The sequence below is a fragment of the Cetorhinus maximus genome, chromosome 11, assembly GCF_964194155.1.
Source record: "Cetorhinus maximus chromosome 11, sCetMax3.hap1.1, whole genome shotgun sequence".
Classification (NCBI taxonomy): domain Eukaryota; kingdom Metazoa; phylum Chordata; class Chondrichthyes; order Lamniformes; family Cetorhinidae; genus Cetorhinus; species Cetorhinus maximus.
The window spans coordinates 86,796,920-86,822,795 of NC_135889.1; the positions used below are offsets into that span (position 1 = coordinate 86,796,920).

At 40.0% G+C, this 25,876-nt stretch overlaps 1 protein-coding gene across 1 annotated transcript; it reads right to left on the reverse strand.

Annotated features, from left to right (window-relative positions):
• Nucleotides 1-1,645: 1,645 nt before the first annotated feature.
• Nucleotides 1,646-25,876, reverse strand: insig2 (insulin induced gene 2). The gene is made up of 6 exons (XM_078552400.1): nucleotides 25,617-25,876; nucleotides 20,445-20,799; nucleotides 18,194-18,318; nucleotides 17,625-17,791; nucleotides 6,878-6,977; nucleotides 1,646-4,726 (listed from the first exon to the last, which is right to left on the reverse strand). Exons 2-6 carry the CDS (start codon nucleotides 20,692-20,694, stop codon nucleotides 4,685-4,687), a joined length of 684 nt encoding a protein of 227 aa, XP_078408526.1. The 5' UTR covers nucleotides 20,695-20,799; nucleotides 25,617-25,876; the 3' UTR covers nucleotides 1,646-4,684.

Sequence of the window (25,876 nt, forward strand, 5' to 3'; positions counted from 1 at the left end):
GGATTTGTCCTTTCTGTGGACAGGTCATACATGGGCAATTTCCCACATCGCTGAGTAGTTGTACCGAAACAAGTTGTCTAGGGGCTCAGCTAGTTCTGGAGCAGTACTTTTATGACAGTTTTACAGTACTATTGTATTCATTTACCCGACAACTCCACAGGGAATTCCAGTTTGCTTGCAAATGTACATGGGTTAAACCAGAAAATAGGCAGGATTATGTCAGGGCTTTAAGCAACCACCCCCATCCCCCCCCCCCCCCCCCCCCGGAACATGCCACCCCTCCCTCACTTTGGCAGTTAAAATTCTGCCCAATTTGTTTGTACTGCATTGGCTGAAGGTTTTTGGGGCATCCTGACGTTGTGAAAGCCACCGTATAAACGTAAGATCTTTTTTCACTAGTCCAAACAAAAAATTTACTACACATGGACAAATAACTTTTCTTGTGAATAATTTCTGGACATACTAAATTCATAATAGGACCAGAGAAAAAGTATTTAAATCAGCTGCTTTTCTGCTCCTTATTTTTTGTCACGGTTTTAGAAGCTCCAAAGAGCTTTTCTCAAGGAGGTGGGCTTGGGTACATGCAAGGAGTGAGATTTGGCAGTCATTCCCCTCTCTTCTGGGTTTCACTGAGGTGAGTTCTGAGAGCGGTGGGACAGTCCCTTTGATTTGTCACCAAGAAATTAATTAAGATCTTAAAAAGCCAATCAAGTACTGTTTGGCCTCAATTTTGGATTTAAACAGCCAAATTATCCAATTCCTGGTCTGTCAGCAACTCACCAAATTTCAGTGAAATTAGTGTGTTCCAGCCATGGCCAGGTGAGAGGCTGCTGTTGAAAGTACCTCTGAGAGAATGCTGTCCCTACTTGACAGTTGACTGTCAAATTTTTGGAAGGCACTTCACCTGCACTTCCCCGTTGCCAGCCTTCATCGCAGCACAAGGGCAGTGCAGACCCTCCTTGCACCTCTGCTGAAGGAAAGAGAAGCAGCACCACCACCAAACAGCAGCAGAAACAACACCAGCAGCAGCACCATCTGCCTTCTCCTCAGTCGCATGCCCCTCCACAGCATCTATGGGCACTGGATCAGTTCTCTCTCAACATATCAACTTCTGGAGGCTCAAGAGTCTGACAGCAGGTCACTGCTGACATCTGCATCCTCCTGGAACAAGGCCTCCTTCCTTATCAGAGCAGCTCTTTGGTCTGGCCCTACAACCAGGGACTAAGTTGGGGAAATTTCACCCCCAGGTCCAATTCCTGGTCTTTGCAGATTTTGTTGATCTCAGAGGAAAGCAATAGGAACATAAGTTGTCTCATTGTGAATCAGCTAAAAAGGGGGAAAAAATATAGTCAGGAATTTCATTCATGATTGGAAATTGCAAGAATGGCACTTTGGGGAGGCCCTGGAGGCCTGCTAATTGTACCTCAGCATGGATTGGTGCTGCCAGAAAGGGAAAATTTATATAGAACTAAAAAATACTGGTAGACTTGCTGGTATAGAGGTAAAAGGAAAGTCTGATAATGAATGGAGATGGTACAAAGATTAATGTTCAATCACCAGCATTATTAATGAAATCAAACATTAAGGTAGGACAGTATCTGTAACTAAAGCCAATACTACTTCAAAAGAAAAAAAAACTCTACACTGACACAGTATAAACTTTTATTGTGAAAAATATGACAGCCTTTTTTTTTAAGTGATAACAGAGTTCCCCACAATTTCCATAACCACTGTGATACTACATTATGGCTATTAAAGAATCCCTATCTCTTTTTGCTTACTGGTAAACTAAAATTTAAAAATCTATTACACATTGAAGCATTTAATGGTTAATACATACAAAATGCTTCAATATTTGTACACAATACTTATTCTACTTCATTTGATGAAATAAACTTCTGGCAATCATAAACAATTACATGTTAAATAGCACATTGTAAAGTTCAGTGCTTCACTTAGCAAAATCTTGGACGATGGGCATAACTTGTTAAAATTAACTCTAGTATTACTTAAAAAAAGACATTTTGTCAAAGTTTTTTGTCTTGCACACATCAGGACAATCACAATACCACCATGGGAAGAATACCACAGGAAGCAACAACTTTATACTGTGTGAGGAGAGTGCTGACTGGTTGGCAAGTAGACTCTGATTGGTAGAGGGGTTGCCAGAGAATGCACCAGTTAATGGTGACAGTTAACTACCAAGCATTGTTTGAAATTTAAACCATTATTAATGAAATCAAACATTAAGGTAGGACAGTATCTGTAATGTAAGCCAATACTACTTTAAACACTACTTCAATACGACTCTGATTTGTCAAGCCATTGCCCTGAGGAATGAAGCAGCGAATGGCTATCACTTATATTGTTTAGCTGAAACAGGCGCAATGTTCTTTCTGACTGCAAAGAACAGGACCCTGTGTATTAATATACGTAGCTTCCGGAACACACAAATGTGCCACACTGCGAGCCTGACTGATAATCTTAAATTGGTCGTCAGCGTAATTCTTAGCACACTGAGGATTATTTAGCAAATATTGTCCAATCACAGAATGACATCTAATGGTGAACACAGTGTTTTGAGTTTTACACTCATGGGCTGGTTGGTACCTTGCCCATTACGAACAACAGAAGGGACATGCTGTTTGATATAATCTGCCAGTACCTCGCAGTCTGGCGCATTTGCATGTATTGGAAGCTACATATATTAATACACAGGGCCCTGTCCTTTGCAGACAGAAAGAATATGCACCTGTTTCAGCTGAACAAAATGTGATAGCCATCCACTGGTTCATTCCTCAGGGCAAAGGCCTTGGCCAGAGTCAAGCTGCCTGGTTTAGATTTCAAACAATGCTTGATAGTTAACTGTCAGTCACCATTAACTGGTGCATGGCAACGCCTCTACCAATCAGCACTCTCTTCTCATACAGTATAAATTTGTGGTTTCCCGTGATATTGGTATTCTTGCAATTGTCCTGATGAGTGCAAGACCAAAAGCTTCAACAAAAAAATCTCTTCTTTAGCAACACTCAAGTTCCGTGCTATCAAAGGACTATTAAAATTAACTCTCTTGAACAGCTGTAGACCTTAAATGAGCATGAGAAGAAAGCACACTACAGAATTTTGTAGTGAGCTATTTGATCCCAAGTTAAAACAAATAAATGTAAAACAAATGTAATAATGATTTTATTACTAACCTGAAATCATATCAATTTCCACTTCAAATGTTGGTAATTGCAACAGCGCAGGTTAAATGTACCAATGAAGAGTGATTTTATGTAGGGGTATAATTTATGTAACAACTATAAAACAATCCCAAGCATGTTTGAACTCCTTCCACAATCTCATACAATTAGAAAGCTTTTCTCCTCGAATTTTGTCTCTTGACCTTAATTTTGTATAAACACTGTCAACTACCATTAAAAGCCATCAAGAGGTGCATTGTGCAACTAGAAGACTTTCTTTTAAAAATAAAATATGTAGTTTTTTCCCACAGGACTGAAGCAGTCAGCTTTACCAGAATATACATTTTATTGAACATTCAGTATATATTTAATCAGAATAAATTAGACTAAAATACTTACAAAGCCAAATGATTTTACCCCACTTTGTTTGGAAAGGACCGAAGTTCCATGAAAGATAACCCCAAAATTGATAAATAAGAACAATTTGAATTCTCATTTTCTGCACCAATTTCTTGAAGATGCAGTTTTTAAAAATTTAACATTTGGCTGCTATGCAAGATGTCCTTGCTACAACATAAAATCTTATATTCTAAACAAAACACGTACAGTAGTACGCATTCTTAAATTTTTCAGGAGTCAACTGAAAACACAGTTCGGTCTAGATATGAGGATGTCCAAATCCCACTGCAATAGGTAATCAGAGCTCACAATGTTTTGAAGTATCAATCGATAGTATATTGCTTCAATAATATTACACGCTTGTGCAGATATATGTTGGTAGAAGCAGCTTCATGCATCTGCAAACATCCTATTTCTATTGCTACAAGCAGGATTCTAAAAATGGGGATGAGCCAAAAGTTCAGATGTTACATTCCCTGTTAAGGCAGCACCATAAAATATTGCCCTTATATAAAATATATTCTAAAAATCAGAAACACTAATCTTGCACTTCATTCAACTATTGTTGAACCTTCTGAACTTTAAAGATTTATAAATACACACATGCAAGCCGGTACTTGAGGGAAAAAAAGCACAATTGCAATTTAAGGTATTCAAAAATTGAACAAGCTAAATAATTGCAGGATACTGTCCAATGACCATTTTAAATGAAGTATAAAATCTGAAACTTTTGCTCATCCAGATTAAAACTAACAGAGCAATGAAATTATATACCTGTTTGGCACCACACACCTGTAGATATGTTCCAAAATCTTTCCCTGGGAATAAAATAAATGTTCTCCATATACTAAGATGGGATCCAGAGTTGCATATAGATGTATGGTCTTGTAAGTGTATTCACTACACAATAATGCTCTAACAGGACATTTTATACCATGAGCAATCACAGATTGCATTTCATGTACCAGAGCGAAAAGAAAAACTGCAGTTTCTGCAATTTTACAGCCGGAAACCTTATTTACAGCTTTTTACATTCATTTGGCATATCATCCTTATTTCCAATTGTCTAATTGAAATCTTCAAATTTCCACAATAGTGCTTCAATCTTGGTGAGGCTTCTCTGGAATAACTTTACACTCATACTGCAATCAGAAAGAAAATATAAAGAGATCATGGTTCATAGATTGTAGGACACTTGAAGAATGTTAATAACAAACACTGTGTTGTTTCTTCACTTGTAAACTCAGTCATAAATTAAATTGGAATATTAAAGCATAAAACAAGAAAATTAATGAAAAAGCAAAATACTGCAGGTGCTGAGAATCTGAAATAAAAACAGGAAACGCTGGAAATAGTCAGCAGGTTAGGCAGCATCTGTGGTGAGAAACAGAGTTCTGATGAAGAGACACCAACCTGAAACATTAACTCTACCTCCCTCCATAGATGCTGCCTGACCTGCTTAGTATTTCCAGCATGTTCTGTTTTTACGTAAAAGCAAATTGGCACATTCAAGCAATCCCTTCCATAGAATCTACAACTTACCCTATTGTGGACTCTACTCATTTAACTTCCTGAAGAACCTCTATCTAAGTAACCCAATTACAAAAATTAACAAAAAGTGCAGAAATGCATAGCATTTGTTTTCTTACATTTCCATTTTGAAATCTGATCTGCTAGAATCTCTTAAATACACTACCCAATCCCCTCACTCCTTTAGGGATTCATGCTCTGTATGATGTGGCAAGTCTTTATCCCCAGGGATCTGTACTGAGTTTTCAGTTTTTCACCAATAGTATGAGTGATGTAGATGAAAGAAGTGAGAATTCCTTTGTCCAAGTTTACTTAACATGACACTAAATTAGAAGGCCAAATGTGGTTGTGTGCAGGAAGTTGCAATAGGTCATTGACAGTCTGTGGGCAAACTATACAGACGCAGTCCAATGTAAGAAAAAGTGTGAGGTTATCCATTTTGGACCTGAAAAAGACAGATCAGAATTTTTTTTTTAATGGTGAACATCTGGGAGTAATAGGAGTTAAGCCTCCATCTGCACTAGGTTTTAGTGTCTGGTGTACAAGTACTAAAGTCTGGAGCTCACTCCTGCAAAAGGTCAATTGAAATTTTCAAGCTGAAGACCAATAGACTTTTGTTAGATAAAGGTAAAGGTATCAAGGGGATGTGGAGCAAAACTGAATAAACGGGGTTGAGGTGCAGATCAGCCTTGATCTAAATGAATGCAGAACAGGCTTGAGGGACTGGATTGTCAACTGCTGTTCCTATGTTTCTATATTGACCATCTCAGTCAACAGATGTCTATCCAGAGATCCAATTTCATTTCAATTCATACCTTTTGTTGGGATTCCAGGTGTCCACTATTCTAGTGGTGATAATGAATGTGGGGAGGAAAAGGAATTCTAACATATAAACTCCCTCGAAGTGAGTTAATTTTAAATGTGTCACGGGCAGGGGCGGGGGTTCCGCTTACCTGAAGTGATGTTGCACAGACTACATCGATTCCCTGGCCACAAGCAATTCCATGGGCTAATATCTCCATGGCCTTTGTGGTTTTCACCCATGCTATCAATGAAGAAACCTGCATAATCTGCACAAGTAATGGCCTGTGGCGTTATGCCAATGAATCTTTGCCCTGGATAGCCAAAAACTAGCTTGATCAGATGTACATACAACAACAATTAACATCTAATTGAAAGTTGTGCAAATTGATTTCTGTGCTTGCCTACCTACTAGTGAGCACACTTTAAAAGTATTCCATTGGCTGTGAAGTGCTTTGGCTTACACTGATAATGTAAATACTACCATATAACAAAGTCCAGATTGATGAAAAAAGCTAACACTTAAGGGTAAAAAACTCTTTACTATTCTTGGTAGTTATACTTAAGATTCATACTATTCTACAGAATGCCTGTGGGATACACAAGTATTCTAGCTGCCTGGGATGGGGCAGTTATAATGGCTATGCAAATTCATCAACTTCATTTAAATTATAAAGGAAAGGCAGAAAGATTACACAAACAGAAGCAAATAAAACATTTTCCAGTGCAAAGATGAAAATTCATTTATTAAGCAACAGAAAGTATTTTTCTGAGATTTCTACTGCACAAATTTTATTTTCAGAAAAAAAAACAGAACCATAAATATATTCTGTCTTTAAAATGATTGAAGACCAAATTTTATAAATTTTTTTATCTGGGAACTTGGGAAGGATAGAGAGGTTATCAACAAATATCCACTGAAAAGAAATTAACATATATAAAGGGCATGCCTATTTACTTACCATTGCTAACTGACGTCCTATATTTCCCATTGTTATTCCACCAGCAAAAAATATACAAGGTAACCAAGATCGAACGTAAAGGAAATCTGGAGATGTATATCTGTAAAACAAGGTGTATTAGGTAAAATTAGTTTCCCAATATACAGGTATCCAATTAACTCAAAACTCTAATGTAACATGAAGTAAAATGCATTAAATGGTGCACTAACAGTTTCTGCTCTTTATAAATTACTAAGTTTGAAATTGAGACTAAGTCTGAATCTAATACAAACCTATATGTACAAAGAACAGCAACTTTCAACCAAGTGAGTTAAATCTGAGAAAACATTCCATATTGACTTTACACTGAATTCAAGCTATGCTGACAGTTAAAAATATAAACATAACATTTGCATATGAAACCACTGAAATACATAACAATTCTTATGGGTGCATCTAAAAATACACACAAGAATTTCTGTGGTTTTAAAACCAAAGAAAACTATTTCAATTATTTGGTGTTTGCTTCATAAATTAAGAAAATTTTCATCCAATCGTGAAGAATTACTGTGCATCTGAATCAAATAGATGCAGCATTCTCAGATTTAATGATGTGGGAATTTGTCTACTTAACTTATTTATTTTCTGATTTTCTTTCATTTTTCCATTTCTTTGTAAAAGTGTTCCTTACCCATTCCTGTAATTATCTCAGTAGAACATCTTAATGCCCTAAGAATTTAAAAAATATTTAACTTCAGATTTTTATGTTTTCTACAAATTTATTTTCTGATTTTTAATCTTGGATTTTGGTTTCATTTCATATTGATCCTACAAATTATAAATGTGATCCCTGGTTGTGCAGACTGAATTTGCTTTAATCAGAGTAACAACACTAAATTTTCTTTGTTCACTGATTTCTTGGGGACTTGTTTCGAATTTACAAGACACTTCCATTTTTTTCTGCCCCACTGCCTCCCTCAAGAACTCAAAGTGGTTCCCCGGTTTCTCTTTTACTCAATAGATAGGGAAAAAAAAAATTCAGGATATTTCTTCCGTCTTTTGTTTTCTGATTGGCAAACAAGGCACCAATCAAAATAATACATACCCATCTATACTGAGAAACTAATGCCCCAAAAACGCGAGTTAACAGATATGGTATTAATAAATTCATATGCAACAAACATACGACCCAGGTTTTGCTGTGGTATTGACAGTGAGGCTCTCAGCATTCACCATCATTATACCACTAAAACTGACAGCAACTTCAGGAGTCTGCTTATGCACACAATAATATGGATATGCATAGGTTGCTGTGAGTAGGCCTACTCTCCTCCGCAGGGCGCACTGTGAAGGTTCCCACCATCCACGATCTCCACTGAAAACATGACGTGACGAAAACTTACACCTCTATCTTGAAAAAGTTACACCTTATGGAATGAGGCAGAACTGGGTTTTTAAATGGTACACTAACTTCAGGGCCAGAATTTGCCCGTTGGCGTGCGGGGGCAGGGTCCGTGCGTAAACTGACACGCAGTGACATCAGGCGAGCGACCCAACGTCACCATGCGTCATCACGATATTTCGCTGGGCGGGTGCTCGGTGATGTACGACGCGCACCCGCCATTAATTAACGGGCCACTTAAGGCCCTTGACTCACCAATCAATGCTGATTTTTCGGTGCCCATGCAACCTTCAGGTCAGCGCACAGGCACAACAGACAGGTGGGTAGGACATATTTGTATTAACTTCATCCACGGGCGGGATAAGAGGGCTCACTGGGGTCGCGAGGGTGCACAGTCAAGCATTTATTTTTGAAAGTTTTTGAAACTTGCCTGTATGATCTGCAGTACTTCAAAACACATACCAGCTGCTTTTTCTGCACTCAACCTTCAGGTCAGCACTCTGCAATAAGTAATCTTTTCTGGCAGGTTTCAGGAAGCCTTCCCTTAGCCTGGGAATGGGAGCAGAACTGTCCACTGGAAGCAGCTCCTCTGAGGGGGAAGGGAGGGCTAGAAGGGTGGGGGGGAGGCCAGGAGTGTACATTCAGCCTCCAGGGGAGCCACCTTTGGGAGGACAGGCACAGGCACAAGGAGGCACAGGGCCAAGAGGTAGTCCAAGGCAGAAGACGCCACTATCCTGCTGCCAGGGTATACAGATGGCGAAGCAGCTACCTCAATATGTCTGAGGTGCAGTGCCGAAGGAGGGTCTGTCTCTCAAGGGAGACAGTCAACTACATCTGTCAGATGATAGGGCCTGAGATCTCCGCTGTATGGGTGGACATCCCATGCCAGTGGCTCTAAAGGTCACAGTTGCCCTCAACTTCTATGCCTCTGGCTCCTTCCAGCGCTCGGTGGGTGATCTTTGCGACGTCTCCCAAAACAGCTGTCCACACTTATGTCAAGCAGGTTACAGATGCTGAGTTCAGGAGTGCATTGACCTTCATCCACTACCGTTGGGACCGGACAAGCCAGACACAGCAAACCAGAGGCTTTGCGGCGATTTCTGGTTTCCCCCGCGTCCAGAGTGCAATAGACAGCACACATGTGGCCATCAAAGCGCCAGCAGGTGAACCTGGTGCCTTCATCAACAGGAAGGGCTTCCACTCCATGAACATGCAGATAGTGTGTGATCACAGGATGCTGATTCTACAAGTCTGTGCAAGGTACCCAGGCAGCTCCCATGACGCCTACATCCTCAGACACTCCCAGGTGCCGGGGCTCTTCAGTGCACCAGCCCGGCTGGATGACAAGGGCTATCCCCTCAGAAAGTGGCTCATGTCGCCTCTACACCATCCAAGAACAGAAGCTGAGCAGCGGGACAATAGGAGCCACGCCTCCACAAGGGCTGTGGTGGAGACAGCCATTGGTCTTCTCAAGATGCTCTTCCGATGCCTGGACTGCTCAGGGGCGCACTGCGGTACCCCCCAGATCATGCGTCAGTGATAGTGGTTGCGTGCTGCGCTCTCCACAATCTTGCGCTGGAAAGGGGGGACACAGTAGACAATGAAGACGCAGTGGCTGCGGCTGCACACTATGAGTCCAGGAGAGAGTCCAAGAATGAGCATGCACACTGAAATCCTGAGGGGGTAGACGCTGACCTGGGCATACTCCAGGGAGGCAGGGATACCCAGGTGGCTTTAATCCAATGAACTAGTACACCACAGATGGACCACCAGGTCAAGCCTGGGTTGTAGGCTCGATATTCGACACCCAAGTGCAAAATCTGCCAGGTTAAGAACAATCACTAAGGGCCTTGTTAATAAAGCTGAATGTCCAACAAAGCACTCATTACAGTTTTGGAAACCATACACATGCAGAACAAAAGAGGCACCCTCAGCCATGGTGACATATCTGGATTTAATATGTCAACTGATTCCAAAAAAAATACAATAGTGTTACAAATCAAAACAAATCATAAGGACCTCATCTCGGGCCAACACAAAAGCACCAGTGAAAAACCCGGGTGCTGCCCCATCGCTCGGAGTGGGATCTGAGACAGCCTGCTGACTCTGCTTTCCTGTTGGCCTTGATGACCTTGGCAGCCATCCTCTGGCCCGTGCACTTGGGAGGGTGCCCCCAAACCAGTCATGTGGGACTCAGTGTAACACATGCAGCAGGGGCAAAACACATCTCTTCATCACCCTCTCAGGCTGACCTCAGCATGGGCAATATTTGCTGGCCCACCCAGCAAAGGACAAACGCCGTCAATGATTCAATGCAGTCACTACATTCGGAGAGGGAGGGTGGTTTGGGGGGGTGGGGGGGGGGGTAAGCCGACCTGCTGGGTTAAGTGGCCAATGCCAACATGGTACTCACGCTGCCAAGAGCAATAAGTCGTTGAAGCTCTTGCGACACTGAATCCAGGTGCACCACACCATACCACGTCATGGGAGCTCACCGCCTCCACCGCCTCCTCCCAGGCACGTTTTGTCATGTAGGGTGGGGGGGGGGGCCTTCCTCCTCCCTTCCTGGGGAGCCAGCACCTCCCACCGTGCTGCCACCTCCTCGAGGAGGAGGACAGCAAGGCAGTCATCCAAAAAAATGAGGGGCACACTGGTCCCCCCACCCTGCCTTCCAGCCTGGCCTGTCCCGCTGCCCTACCCTCCGGACTGGCCTGCTCACCAGAAGCCCTCTGGTGAGCCCTTCCACTTGCCACTGTGAGCAGTCTTGCAAAGGCTGCCAGCTCTTCATATAAACAGGACCCGACGGACAGGGCCTGGATAGAGTGGACGTGGGGAAGATGTTTCCATTAGTAGGAGGGACTAGGACCCAAGAGCACAGCCTCAGAGTAAAGGGAAGACCTTTTAGAACAGAGATGAAGAGAAACTTCTTTAGCCAGAGAGTGGCAAATCTATGGAATTCATTGCCACAGAGGGCTGTGAAGGCCAGGGCATTGAGTGTATTTAAGACCGAGATAGATAGGTTCTTGATTGGTAAGGGGATCAAAGGTTACGGGGAGAAGGCGGGAGAATGGGGTTGAGAAACTTATCAGCCATGGTTGAATGGCGGAGCAGACTCGATGGGCCGAAGGGCCTAATTTCTGCTCCTATGTCTTATGGTCTTATGGTTTTATGCACTCCCGCTGCTGCCCGCCCACTCTCACTATCCTCGGGAGTCACGCATTACGCTGGGCGGGCCTTAACTGGCCCACTCGCATAAAATGGCGGTGTGGACCCGATTGCATTTCCCTCCGCCCCCAGCGCCCCCCCCCCCCCCCCCCCGCCCCACCAAGAAAATTTAGCCCCAAAAGTATTGGTAAACATGGTCCTGAATAGGCAACTTTATATTGTGGATTGTAAAATTTCTCCCAAATGAAAATTGTCTGGTAGGCCTTAACAATGGCAAAACATTTTCCAATGCTATTGCACAATAGTCACCTGCAAGTTTTTACTTTTGTATTAATTAAGATACAACATTTCTCAACTTCTTTCAGGAGCTCGGTTCTGAATCACTTTACAAATTACACAAAATTGATGGACCATCAAGCCGGCCCCACAGCACAATGATTGGATTTTGATGAGACACTTCCTTACAGCCATACAATCTCCAGGGAGGGAAAAAAAGACACAGAAAAAAACTTAGGTCAAATAAATGATAAAAAAAACACTGGAAAATTCCTTTCCAATCACCTTAGGCAATCAAAACCAATGCAGGAGACCAAATGGAACAATTGTTAGTCATAAAATTAGAAACAGAAAATTTACTACACCAGCCTTTCAACCCATTGCAAGGCACTTACTTTCTGGATATGATCAATGTAATTATTCATTCCCATCAATAAAATTAACTGCAATCTTTTTAGAAAGACAATTAATAACTGCACTGAACCCCATGCAATACCCTCCAACAAAAATTACTTTTTGATATTCTATGGAATGATATCAAAGTTATACAAATTGTATTTTCTACGTGCAGGACAGTTTTGTAATTTTACCATTATAATAATGAGTAAACGGGTGAAGAAAGAAATTGGACAGAAGTAAATATTTCAAAATATGCAAAAAAGAGAGAGATTCTGGATCCATTAATTTCGCACTAAATTGTTATCTGCAATTAAAAGCATCTAAAAAGTAGAAAACGGTCTTCTATGCGTGCTTTTTTTGTTTGCAAAATGAGTGAGGGCTTCTGAAAAAAAAATATTAGCATAACTCTCCTTTACTCATTCTGCTGCCCAAGGCCAGTTTTTTCACTCTTTTCCAATGGACAGAATTTTTATTGAAATATGCAGCCAAAGCTTTGAAGTTTTACTCTTCTACAGTCAAAAAACTTCAAAGCTTCCAAATTCTCTTATTCATTATTAAAGATAATGAAGTAATTAAACTGCCAGAAATACCTGCAATGATAAGCTGCAATGTTCCATAATAGCAATGTGTAAAATAATACAATATCTGGGAGCTGTCCTTCCGTGCCAAACTCTGGAAAGGCAACTTGAGGCAAGTTCTTTATCAAAATAAAGGATGATGCTCTCAAATTTAATTAGTGGCTCTCAATAATCTTTATAAAGTCTGTTTGGCTAATTACAAATCAATTGGAAATCAAGTATATTATTGAGCCACTGTTTCTGGAGAAAACTGTAAAAGCAATAGGATGCAAGTTGTAACTTCATATTCTTACCACACACATCATGGAAGTAAAACCTAGCACCAACTTTTTGGCCTCTCAATTTATTTTCTGTCAGTTTAAGTATGGCTAATGCAAATAATTAATCTTAAACTGCCAGGGAAATAGCATCCCTATGATTCAAAACATTTTGATAAACTCATGTCTCTTCCTTGAGCTAAACTAGAATGGACACAATTGTTAATTACCTTTAGTTTGTGAGCAATCAAATTCCACTAAAATAACTAAACAAAATTCAATACAGTTAACAGAAAGTTGGCAAAAAGTGACTACTCCACAGCTGGACATTACTTAATGTTAATGTAACAATGGAGTTCATTGCTCAGCAATGCTCTATGAAAATGTTTTACATTTCCCAGATAATTAGTTGCTTGCCTTCTAGCAGTTTAGGGACATTAAAAGGTAGTCTTGCCAATTTTCTCTGAATTGACCTTTTTCGGCTCTACTTCCCCACTGTCCCCTCCCCCCTGATATATTGATGCCAAAAGAAAAATCTGAAAATATTTAAAAGCCTGAGTGGTTTTTTAAATAAAAATCAGTTAAAAAAAAACACTGTAAAAGGTTCTTTAAAACAAGACAACATAAGGATTGAAGGATAGAAAGAAAGACAGACATACTGTTAGCATTTAGGTACAAAGCCGTGATTCTATTTTGCAGACTGACTGATACCACAAATCTTGACACCAAAGTCTGAGGATTTTTTTAAACTGGTTCACGGGATGTGGACGTCGCTGGCTAGGCCAGCGTTTTGTGCCCATTCCAAATTGCCTTCGAGGTGATGGTGTTGAGCCACCTTCTTGAATTGCGACAGTACATGTGGTGTAGGTACACCCACAGTGCATTAAGGAAGGGAGCTCCAGGATTTTGACCCAGCGACAGTGATGGAACAGCAATATAGTTCCAAGTCGAGATGGTGTGTGGCTTGGAGAGGAACTTCCAGGTTTGGTGTTCCCATTTATCTGTTGCCCTTGTCCTTCTAGGTGGTAGTGGTCGTGAGTGAACAGGTTTCAGGAAGTCAGGAGATGATTTATATGTGGCAGAATTCCCAGCCTCTAACCTGCTCTTGTAGCCACAGTACGTATACAGCTGGTCTAGTTGAGTTTCTGGTCAATGGTAACCCCCAGGATATTGACAGTGGGTGATTTAACGATGTTAATGCCATTGAATGTCATGGGGAGATGATTAGAGTCTCTCTTGTTGGAGATAGTAATTGCCTGGAATTTCCTTGCCACTTATTGGTCCGATGTTATCCACGTCTTGCTGTAAGCGGACACTGACTGCTTCAGTGTTAGAGGAGTCGAATGCACAATGTTCAGCACCAATCATCAGCAAACATCCCCACCTCTGACCTTATGATGGAGGGAAGGTCACTGATGAAGCAGTTGAAGATGGTTAGGCTGAGGGCACTTTTTTTTTTAAGTTCATCGTGGGATGTCGGCGTCACTGGCCAGGCCAGCATTTATTATCCATCCCTAATTGCCCTAGTTCAGAGGGCATTGAAGAATCAACCACATTGCTGTGGGTCTGGAGTCACATGTAGGCCAGGCCAGGTAAGGACTGCAGATTTCCTTCCCTAATGGTAAACCAGATGGTTTTTTTTAATACAGCAAATCGACAATGGTTTCATGGTCATCATTAGACTTTTTAATTCCAGATTTTTATTGGATTTAAATTCCCCCCATCTGCCATGGCAGGATTCGAACAGGGCATTACCCTGGATCTCTGGATTACTAGTCCAGCGACAATACCACTTCGTCATCACTTCCCTGCAGCGATATCCTGTGCCTGAACAGATTGGCTTCCAACAACCACAACTGTCTTCCTTTGTGCTAGTTATGCCTCCTACCAGGTTAGAGTTTTCCCCGTGATTCCCATTGGGCTGAATCTTCCAGTCAGCGCGCGGGAGCAGGCCCGACAGGCCCACACGTAAAATGACGTGAGATAACATCAGGCGCGCATCCTGACATCGAGTGTCATTTCGATATTTTGTTCGGTGGGCGTGCACTGGAGGCGTCTGTGCGCCCACCAAACTGTCAACGGTTTGTTAAGGCCATTAAAAAGGTAATTAAACTTGTTAAGAATGCTGCTCGTCCAACCTTGAGGTCCCAAGCAGCCTTTGCGTTTTTCAGGAAACCTCATCCATGGGTGGGATGAGGTTTCCTGAAGCTTTTATAAAATAAATAAATAAATTTTCCTAACTTCACAAACATGTCCCAGCTCATGTGACACTGTCATATGAGGGGATATGTTTAAATAAATGTTTACTTTATTTATTAAGAAGTTTTCTAATCCATTCAATCTCCCTGAGGCAGCTCCATGCCTCAGGGAGATTGCTGCGCTCTTTCATGCGCATGCGCAGGCCCCAATCTCCCCCTCCCCCCGCCCGCACAGGTGGCACTGAGCGCTACTGGTCACGCGTTATGCTGGGCAGGCCTTAATTGGCCCGCCTGCGTAAAATGGCAGCGCGCAGCCAATCGCGGGCAGCAATCGGTTCCACACCCCACCCCTGCCCACTCCCTCCCAGCTCACCTGCCAGAGGAAAAATTCTCCCCATTGATTTCAGTTTTGCTAGGGCTCATTGAAATCACATTCAGTCAAATGCTCCCTTGATGCCAGGGTCAGTCACTCTCATCTCCCTTCTTGTTATATGATATATGAGTAATATTTGAAATGACCCAGAATTTCAGACTAATTTGTGACTTAAGCTTAATTATCATCAAGTGAGAATAGTGCAGTGACAATGGGATCAAAATTGGCTGACTGACAGGTGCTGTTCTCCACGGGTCAGTATTAGGACCACTGCTTTTCTTGATATGTATTAATGACTTGCGTGTGCAAGACACAATTTCAAATTTTGGGTTGGCACAAAACTTGTATTGTGAACTGAGAGGTTAATGATAGACTTGACGAGAATATAGGCTGGTGGAACAGGCAGATAAAATTTAATGCAGAGAAGTGTGAAGTGATACATTTCGGTAGGAAGAACAAGGATAAAGGATACAATAAAAGCGGTGCAGGAGCAAAGGGGACTGGGGGTATATGTACACAACATTGAAGGTGACAGAGCAGGTTCAGTAAGTGTTTATTAAGGCATACGGTATACTGAGCTTTATAAATAGGGGCATGGGGTACAAAATCAAGGAAGTTATAGCAAACCTTTATAAAACTCTAGTTCAGCCTCAACATGAGTATGGTGTTCAATTCTGGGCACCACACTTTAGGAAGAACATGAAGGCATTAGAGAGGATTACAGAAAAAATTACAAGAATGGTTACAGGGATGAGGAACTTCAGCTACATGGATAGATTGGTGTCGTTCTCCTTAGAGATTTGATAGAGCTGCTCAACATAATGGTGTCTGGAGTAGATAGGGAGAAACAGTTCTCATTGGCAGAAGGGTCAGGAACTAGAAGATACCGATTTAAGGTGAATGGCAGAAGAACCTAAAGTGACATGAAGATAAACTTTTTCTTTACACAGCAAGTGCTTAGGATCTGGAATGCATTAACCAAGTGTTGTGGAATAAGATTTAAGTGTGGCTTTCAAAAGGCAACTGGGTAATAATCTGAAGAGAAAAAAATTGCAGGGCTACAGGGATGGGCAGGGAAGTGGAGCTAATTGAGTTGCTCCTGCAGGGAGCCAGTTCAGTAATGACAGGCTGAATGACCTCCTTCTGTATTGTAACCATTCTATGATTCTACAGTAAAATTGTATTCTCATCTCACCCAGCTGATTCAAGATGATATCCTTCTCCACAGTTCAAGTTAGCACTTCTCTCTTTCTTTTCCTTGTTTAAAGGTCTAGTTGTCTCCCCTCCACCACCACTAAGTAAGAAGTGGATCAGGCAGGACACCTATGACACTCCATGTCAAATAGCTGTGGCACTTACTTTGTCATCATCCACCTGTCCCTACCTCAGCTCATTCACCTTCATTACTTACAATTTGCATTACTCCAATGATCTTTCTACTGGTTTTCCATGTTCATCACACTATAAACTTAAGCTCTTCCAAAACTCTGCAGACCATACCACAAATCGATGTCTTCATCCAATTTTAAGTCCCCTTTTGAAATCTACCTTTTCCACCAAGCCTTCAGGCATTCCCTTATAATATCTCCCCCTGTGGTTTGGTGTTTAATTTTTCCTTATACCTCTATGAACCAGGAAGGGACATTTCCTACATGAAAAACATATTTAAATTCAAGGTTATGTTGCTGCTGCTCAGAAGAGTACATTACTACACATATTCCAATCCTTCCATCAGATTCAATCATTCCAGGAAAAAGTTTGGAAAGTTCCAGAGAACAAAACAGGCCTCACTATCTCTGCCTGCATCTGTCACTAGAGATAAGTCCCCACCTGAACCACATGTGCATGCTCATTAAAGATATTTTCTTAATTGCTCATGTAAACTAACATCTATGGCTTATAAATCATTTGGCTAAGCGTTACAATATTAACTAAAAATGCTCCTTACATAGGTTTTAATGAAAACAACTGCAGTTGCCTATATACAATTTAGTCTTATACAATACTCAACAAAAGAGATGAAAGGAATGTTTAATAAACCAAGCTGACATCCACAGTAAATGCAACTGTATGTGAAAAGCACTGATCTATCCCAGTCAGATAAATGTATTTATACTTACTGATAAACACCATTGTAGACTAAAAGCTGAGTGACCAATGTGGCAAGAAAAGCAATTCCTATTCCAAGCCCAAAGCCACTTCGAGATCTATCAAAGGTCCACCACAATCCAATGGAAAGTGCTGCTAATGTAAGGGACAGCTGCATATTGTTGGCAAAATCCACCTTCTATACAAGACTTGTTAAGGTTCGAGACACAAAGACAACATTTAACACTGAATTTTTCTTACCTATATATCCAAGAAAAAAAATCATTTATCCCAAATATAAATTGTTTTGGGGGTTTATTAACTCCCTTGTATCTCAATAAAAGCTTCTATCAAAAACTATGTTTCCATCTTATGGTAAAGTAAGATTTTGAAGAATTTCTACTTCAACTCAAATTTCTGAACAGCCACTTCTTAACTTCGCAGGTAATTATTTTTTAGAATTAATTCATACTCTCTAATTTGTTTCTTGAGATGTATGGACTCTAAAACCTTAGAAAAATATCCTGCATTCTTAGTTATAAGATGAATTTAAGAAAAGAAAATCTATATTTTGTGGTTTGTTAAACAAAGATAAGGATACAGCACTGGCATGGTTTATGCCAACAAAGACTGCCACACAACGCATTACACTGGACCATTCCCTTTTGAATTTGTGAGGTTCTCCCAGATGGCTGTCAATGCAGGGGTAAAGCAAACCAATCACAGCTGCAGGAGCAGAATAACAGCATTGATTAGTAAGACTTAAAATAGCATTTCTTTTGCATACAAGGCCATCAGGTTACTTCAGTTCAACAGCACTGACCAAACAAAACAGATAAAATCAGTTGTTTCAGCAAATATGAACTCAGCTAATCCAGTATATAATTTATAACAAATAAATACCGTTAAGTGGATAAGCTCTTGAACACTCTTTCCAGGCAATCAATTTATTATATAAAGTTGGTCAAAATTTAGGATTTCAAATGTGATAAAAGGGGCAATTATGCCAAAAAAAACAACTTGCCTACCATTAAGGGCAAAGGTAGTTCTGCATTCCACCCCCCACCCCAAAGTTGATTTTTCATGCTGATTTTTGTAATTTTGTCTCCCAATTGAAATGTACCATGCCCAACATCCAATCAACAAGCAGTCCATTTCTTTGCTGAGGATGAACCAATGATAAACATCTGTCACATCACTCTAATAGCATTAGCATTGGAAAAGTAGGCTGCCCGCTGACTCACTTTGTTCTTTTCCCTTCCTGTGGAAGCCCTTCATCTCATTCAATCGCATCACTAATACCAAGAACTTGAATGCTATCATTCTATGAACCAGTCTGCATTAATAGACCATTGTAGCTTCTTAAAGAGTACATTTTAAAAACCTACACAGAATTGTGAATCTGCTGTGAAACTTTCAAAATCTCCAAAATATCTGTTTCTATCTTCATAATTCAGTTTAAACAGCAAAAGGATTACAATTTCATGTTTTTCTAATCAAGGTTAAATTCTCCCATAGAATCACAAATTCTTTTACTGCTCTGCAAATTTCATTAAGCTACAATTTAAACAAATTACTTAAAGTAGATTGTAACCTCATGCATGCTGCGACTAAATCACTGTCATAAAATATTTTAGAATACTGATTGAGGCAAAATGTGATGGTAATATGCTGACAGGAAAAATTCCAACTAACGTTTTCCATTCGTCTTTGTCAAACGAATATTCTGGCATAATATAATAAATTAGCCCAGAATGTTGGTAATTTAAATATCCAAAAATGAACCAAGTGTTTTTAACACTACAAATTGATTTGCGCTTCAATATATTTAAATCATTCAGCAAGTCACATAGGCGTCCGGTTAAATAAATGCTGCAATTGATCCATATGACAAAAAACTGTTTTGACCAACATGTACCTAACTACCTTTTGTTAATTTTTTTGGCATTTATGTTATCATATGTGGAGAGTTGTGATCAATGGCTCTCACCTTAACAGTGTCCTTCCCCTTTAAATGAAATGTGCATTTCTTCTTTAGGTGCAGCAGAGCAGAGATACATTCTAGTGTCTTCAAACATTTGCTAACAACTAAATATGGTTACTGGCAGGTGTTCAAACATCAGGCTAAAGTAAAGCAGCAGAAGCTTCCATTGTGCATTGTGGTGTCACTCAATCATACAAATGCTCTGTTCTCTCAACACACCTCGTTGTTATTTCTAAGATTTTTTTTTTAAAAACAACCCATAATTTTATGTGGGGCTTTGGTAGGTTAAATTTCCAATTAACTTCATTGGTTTGTAGATGCATGGGGGTCTGGGAGATTTGCACAACAAATTTCAACTTTCATAAAATACAAGTTAACAATAATTAAATCATACAACCAGATGGACAGTGATTGTAAGGAGAGTACAATAACAAGCACAGAGCAAGAATAGTTTTCTTGCAGCCTTTACATATGACCAGAACTAATTAACAGTACCATGTAAAGGTGTGCCTTGTAAAGGCAGGTAAAAATAAAGACTATACAGATCTGTAAGTTTACAGTATAAAAGAAGGCTATTTATAAACAGTTAAGGAAAAAAAATCCTGGCATTATTTTACTCTAGGCTTCAAAAGGTGTCACACAATTGGCATATCAAAATGCAACTGCTCACAAATAGATTCCATTATTTTGCCCTTAATTTTCTGGGGAAAATCATATGATGTGATGGCTCAAACTGCCGAAATGCACGTCCTTGTACAATAAGTTTTATTAGAGTGAAACTGATTTGCTTACACAATCTTTGTTAACGTCACTATAGGTGCTTCCTAAAATACAATATCATAAAGCAGAACACGTTGTGATCACTTACCCGATGCTGTGCCACAACATGGTGGAACCCACCAAGCGGAAGAGAAAATGCTGGCAATCACATCAGGAGGAAAAAGGGTAACATTTCTTTGTATCTGTAATAAGTTCAATACAAGTGCTAAGAACACACCAATAGAAAACAGGACCACTCCCCGAATAAGTAAGTTCATATTCTGGTTTGTGATGGCAGAAAGATAGAGGCCATGTCTGATGTGCACAGCTATGGTTTTGTTTCTTTCCTCCTCCGCCATTGAGATTAGGGTATTTGAGTATCTGTCTTCACAGTTGTTGGCTGTTTAAGAGTGGTGTTCCATTTAGCTGGATTTATGGTCACCCTTTAATACACTATGTGCAACCTACAAAGAATTGAAACACAACATGGTATATAATTACTGCAGTAAGTAATCTACGATAGATTAAATAAAACAGGGATTATTTCTGCTTAATGGAGTAGCCTCCTTAACAAGCAAATTAACTTTTAAATTGTAGAGCACTAGAGAAAAAAAAAAAGCAATGGGCTTTGATAAGGTGATGAGCAGAGAGATCACTATGTTGCCAGCAAGAGGCTGAGCCATATTGATGGCTGTGATACATTTTCATTCTGCTGACAAGCTACCAATTCCAAGTGCTGATCAAGAGTTTGCCATTTTGGTGGGAGGGCAGGTGGCGGGGGGGGGGGGGGGCGGTGGTGGCAAATCTGGAAAACCATGCACAGAACATGGGCCTCCAGCAACAGTGTTACTGGTGAGAGTAACTTTAGGAGGGCATTATTGAAGGGGGTGGTAGATTAGCAGTGAAATGTGAAAATGAGCAATTTTGCTCATACAGTGACTCAAAGTGCAAAATATGTTTTTCTTTGTGGTTGTTCCTAGTACTGCTTCCAGCAGTTCCTTTTTGGAACACTGGTTCTAGTTGTTTCACACTTCATGTAGTGGACAGATCCAACACACGGCAGCACAAAGTGGCATTGGCAACTCAAACTATGTTATTGAGTCCTGCTATGCAATGATAAACAAAATACCTACCTGTTTTCAAAGGAAGTCTGAATTGAGCCTACTCAAAAATGGCAGGATTAGATTTTAGATTGTAAAGGATATAATATGACCTCTTCAGTCTCTTGACAAATTAACTGATCTACGGCAATGATTCAAGAACAATTCTACACTCATTCATAAATGCAATTTGTTGCAATATAGGTCTTTATTTCAAAGGTACCTTTTTCCCAAATTCTACATGCTCATTCAATCTCTTTCATGAGCACAATGGATTTCAGGGATTTGGGCCCAAATCAAAAGTTTTAAATCTGAAGATCAAATAAATATGTCCTAGACTTTGTAACAATCTTTTTCCTATAAAATATTCTACTCATACAAATTTCGTATTCAAAAATATCAGAACTTCATTTTAACTGTCAACTGGAACTTGGAGAGAAGTAAATATAGTACAGGGAATGGGAAAGGAAAAAAGTGGCAACTTCTAGGCACACATTCTTGATTTAAAGAATGTTACATTTTCTAAGATACTAAATTTTGAAGAAAACATTACTTCACCCTTAGAAAGTTGAGACTGATAACAAACCTGAAATTCAATATTTGAAAATTCCCCCCAAAGTTGTCAGCAGGTTTAGTTCACGTACTGGCACCAATACACGAAAATTAAACTTTTAAACAGCTGCACTTCAATGCTGTGCCAATATGCCAATATATTTCTCAAGTAACGTATAATTTTCTCTGTTCTTGTGAAAAGATCTCCAGTTTATCCACTCTCCACTTTAGTTATAACACTCTCAGCCCATGTATTATACAGTAAGTCCCTTCTGCATCAGTGCAGTAGAGGGAGTGCTGCACCAAAGGTACTATGCCTGAGGTGAAATGGTAAATCGAGATCCCATTTGCTCTTTCAAGTTGACATAAAAGATCTCACCACACTATTCAAAGAACAAGCAATTTCTCCCGATGCGTTCAAACACAAGCATTAAGTGATGGCAGATATGGCAGGGCATTGAAATGAATTATGATTTTTTTAAACTATGAAATATTTAAACAGTTTCAAAATATGACCTCAATAAACTTTGCAAAGAAAATATTTGCAAGTACACTACCAGTTTGCTTTCCACAGTCTTACTTTGCATGCTATTACTCCTAGAATAACAAAATAAATGTCTATTTCCATTAGTGCTGTAATTAAAACAAAAGATTGCATTGCAGTTGAAAACGTTAATAGTATTATTAAAGTATTAAATTTATTTTTTCAATGTTAGCTTTTAAAATTACATCCATTATTTCTGTAACTGTATTGTTCTTTAGAATAGAATATTATTATTCCATGGATGTCTCACCGAATCCTTGATAAAATGTATATATATGGATAATTATTTCAGTATAGCAGTCAGAAATAACCAATTTCAAAAATTAAATTTTAGTCCAACTTTAAAAAAAATAACATTTTTATATCAAAATAATATTTCTAATTTTGCATTAGTTATATTGTCCAGTATCCCATTGCTGAAAAATGCTACTATTGCAGTAATAGCCACGTGACAGCATTAGTTGCTTGATGTTCCTGGCACAGATTTTGCAGTAGTATTGGGAGCAAGCCATCAATGTTTGCCATCATTGCTCCTGTAAAACAGACAACAACTTCTGAAATACACAGTAAATGCAGAAATCCAGAAGTTGCTGTCAGTGATTCTACATATTCTCATATGGTGCGCTGTTGAATTACACCCCCCCACCCCCCACCCCGAATGCAACCCAGTGGAAATCACTTAACTGACAAGAACTTGCATTTTTATTAACTTCACTATAAAACCCTTGAAAAGGTTGAATGAGGAGTAACTGGATTTTTAACGGCTTAATAAGTTCATAATTACTGCTAAACAGCCTCAACGTCCTGAAAAATATAATTTAAGAAATGTCAAATTTCTCCATTATGATAAAAAAGTGAATTTTTTTAAAGTTTTGATATTTCAACTTTATGTCCCAATCATTTATTTTATTCCCTGTAAAATTTTAATTAGTGTGAAAAAACACATTTTAATTCCTGATTTGCTGCCTTGTGAGATGGGATTGGTTACTTTTCCTGCTTGATGCCAGTACTGTTGCTGGATGTCTGGAGATCCCCTTGACTTGGCACCAAATTCAAACTGATGTCAGGAAATCCACACCACAGAAATGGCTAGACCTTTGTGGGCAGCATTCTTTGAATGAACGGTGGCTGGAGGCATGATTTACTCCTCCCCCCTGCCCCGCCGCCCCCGAGCCCTCTCTCTGGGCTCATGATGTCCCCATTCTCCCACAATGTTCCCCCAGTGCTTTTTCTGCGCTCAGCTGTTTGTGAGCTTCTGCACTATTCATATTCTTGTTTTCACCATGCCCTTGCCAAGGGTAGACAGATTCTGTGGTGAGAAGCAGGCACATCCACTTCACTGTTATCGGCAAGTAAATAGCTTTATTAAAATACTGCTTACACACAGCACTTTCACATTAGGAGTATTATATAGTATTAAAATTTAAAAGATGCATGATTACGAAACCATTTGAATAGGGGTTCTTTGGCCAAAGATGTTTGAGAGCCACAATCCTAAACACTGCAAAACATACTTCAGTTAAATAATACAATTTCAGGAGGTGATTACATTATCTTTAGTAACCAAGTTACACCAGACATTTTACATTGGTGTGAACCTGCTTCAATTAAGCTCCACAGTTTAATTTGATAATTAAGTCAGCCAAACTCTAGCAAGCAATATAAAACCATCCTAGCTCACATTCTCACAACTCCTTGACTTTGTATCAATCCAAAAGGCACACTTTCTAACTTTAAAGTTACCAGAAAATTAATGCTACCTGGAAGTATGTAATTATTTACTCCCTACAACAGCTGCCTCTATTCCATTTATAAAATCCATCCAGTCATCTTTTAAAAAACAAAATCTTAAGTGCCATCCCACATGATAACATCTGGTGGGGACTGATTCAAAAACAAAATAGAAATAGAAAATACTGAAAATATTCAGCAGGTCTGGCTCCACCTGTGTTTTCTGTTGATGACCTTTCATGACCTCTCTTTAATTCAATCATGTAGTTTTGTTGACATTTCCAAGGTGCTTGAGCTTTACTAACATGGTCTAGGTCACTGATTCCATGTGGCTGAGATTTAATAACTGTTGTATTGCTTGAAATTCTACAGTAGGCTGAATGAGGTTAGTTTATACTGTTCAGAATTTAACTACAGTCGGATAGTTCAGGCACCAAAGTAGACCAGTCAACCAGCTACATTACATTATTTCATATCATAAGAGCAAACTGATTGTTTCATCAACCCTAAAGAATTTAAAAGAAAACATCTAAGCAGTCATTTGCATTTAAATAACACATTCTCAATAGCATCCCAAAGCAGCTCATACAAAACAAATTACTTGCAGTCATTATCATAGAGGTAAGTGTACTAGCCATTTTGCATGCAAGAAATTGCAATCAATGAGACAAGTGAACGGTTACATTTTTTTTGGTATTGGTTGAAAGGGGAACATTGGCCAGGTCCCAAGAAAAATCCTTTACTCCTCTTCAAATATTACCAGGGGATCCTTCATGCCACCTGAACAGGCAGATTTGGTTTGATACTTCATTTTAAGGTTACAGCCCTTTCGATAATGCAGCACTCTTTCAGTTATGTGCTGGAGTTTCAGGTTAGATTAGATTAAGAGCTATGGTTGGTCTGCCATCACTTTGGGAGGTTTACTTCTTGATAGTCTAGGGAGGCCCCATCAGCTAACCTCCCTATAAATCAACAACTGCACTGCAATCTTTGCTCTGATGACTCTGTTCTTGCGGAATATGGTATCAACAGAGCCTTTGAGATCAGCATTACAGGCTGTAACATGCATTATATTTCCCAGTACCACAGATGATTTTTAAAACAATGCAGGCTTGACCAGTGGCAGTATGAAGCAGTTATCTCTATCGGGACTGAGTGCTGCGGAAGATCCGGCAGCACAGGGATGAAATAACCCCAAAGGCAGATTTGCTGTCTGAATAAGTGGGACCACCTGGTAAAGGCACACAGGGTAATTTGGAGTATTTACTTTAACCCTGATCGGGGCACCAGCAGTTTTAATGGTATAAATAATAAACTAAGCAGAAAACAGTTTACTTCATTAAAAATGACTTACAGGCGAACCCAGAGCCCTCACCCTCACAGCAGCTAAAGCATCTCCTGCTGGCTCCAGCCGAGCAGACCCCTAGGCCACACGCAGCCGGCTCCTTCCAAAGAACTTCACCCAGAACCTGTGCTGTGTCCAATCGAGCAGCCCCGCTGCTCTCTGATCCGGAGCCCGCCACCACCCCCCAGTGGGAATACAAGCCGTTGTGACCTGGTGGCTCCAGGCCGCTCAGCCTCTCCCCCGCCGCCTCTCCAATGGGCCGAACCACA

Coding starts and splice junctions, on each gene's coding strand:
- insig2 (XM_078552400.1), bottom strand. CDS start 20,694: ATGGCGGAGGAGGAAAGAAACAAAACCATAGCTGTGCACATCAGACAT. Junction 6,978..17,624: donor GTCTACAATGGTGTTTATCA/GTAAGTATAAAT, acceptor CTTGTTTTACAG/ATATACATCTCCAGATTTCC. Junction 4,727..6,877: donor TAGGACGTCAGTTAGCAATG/GTAAGTAAATAG, acceptor TTCTGATTGCAG/TATGAGTGTAAAGTTATTCC.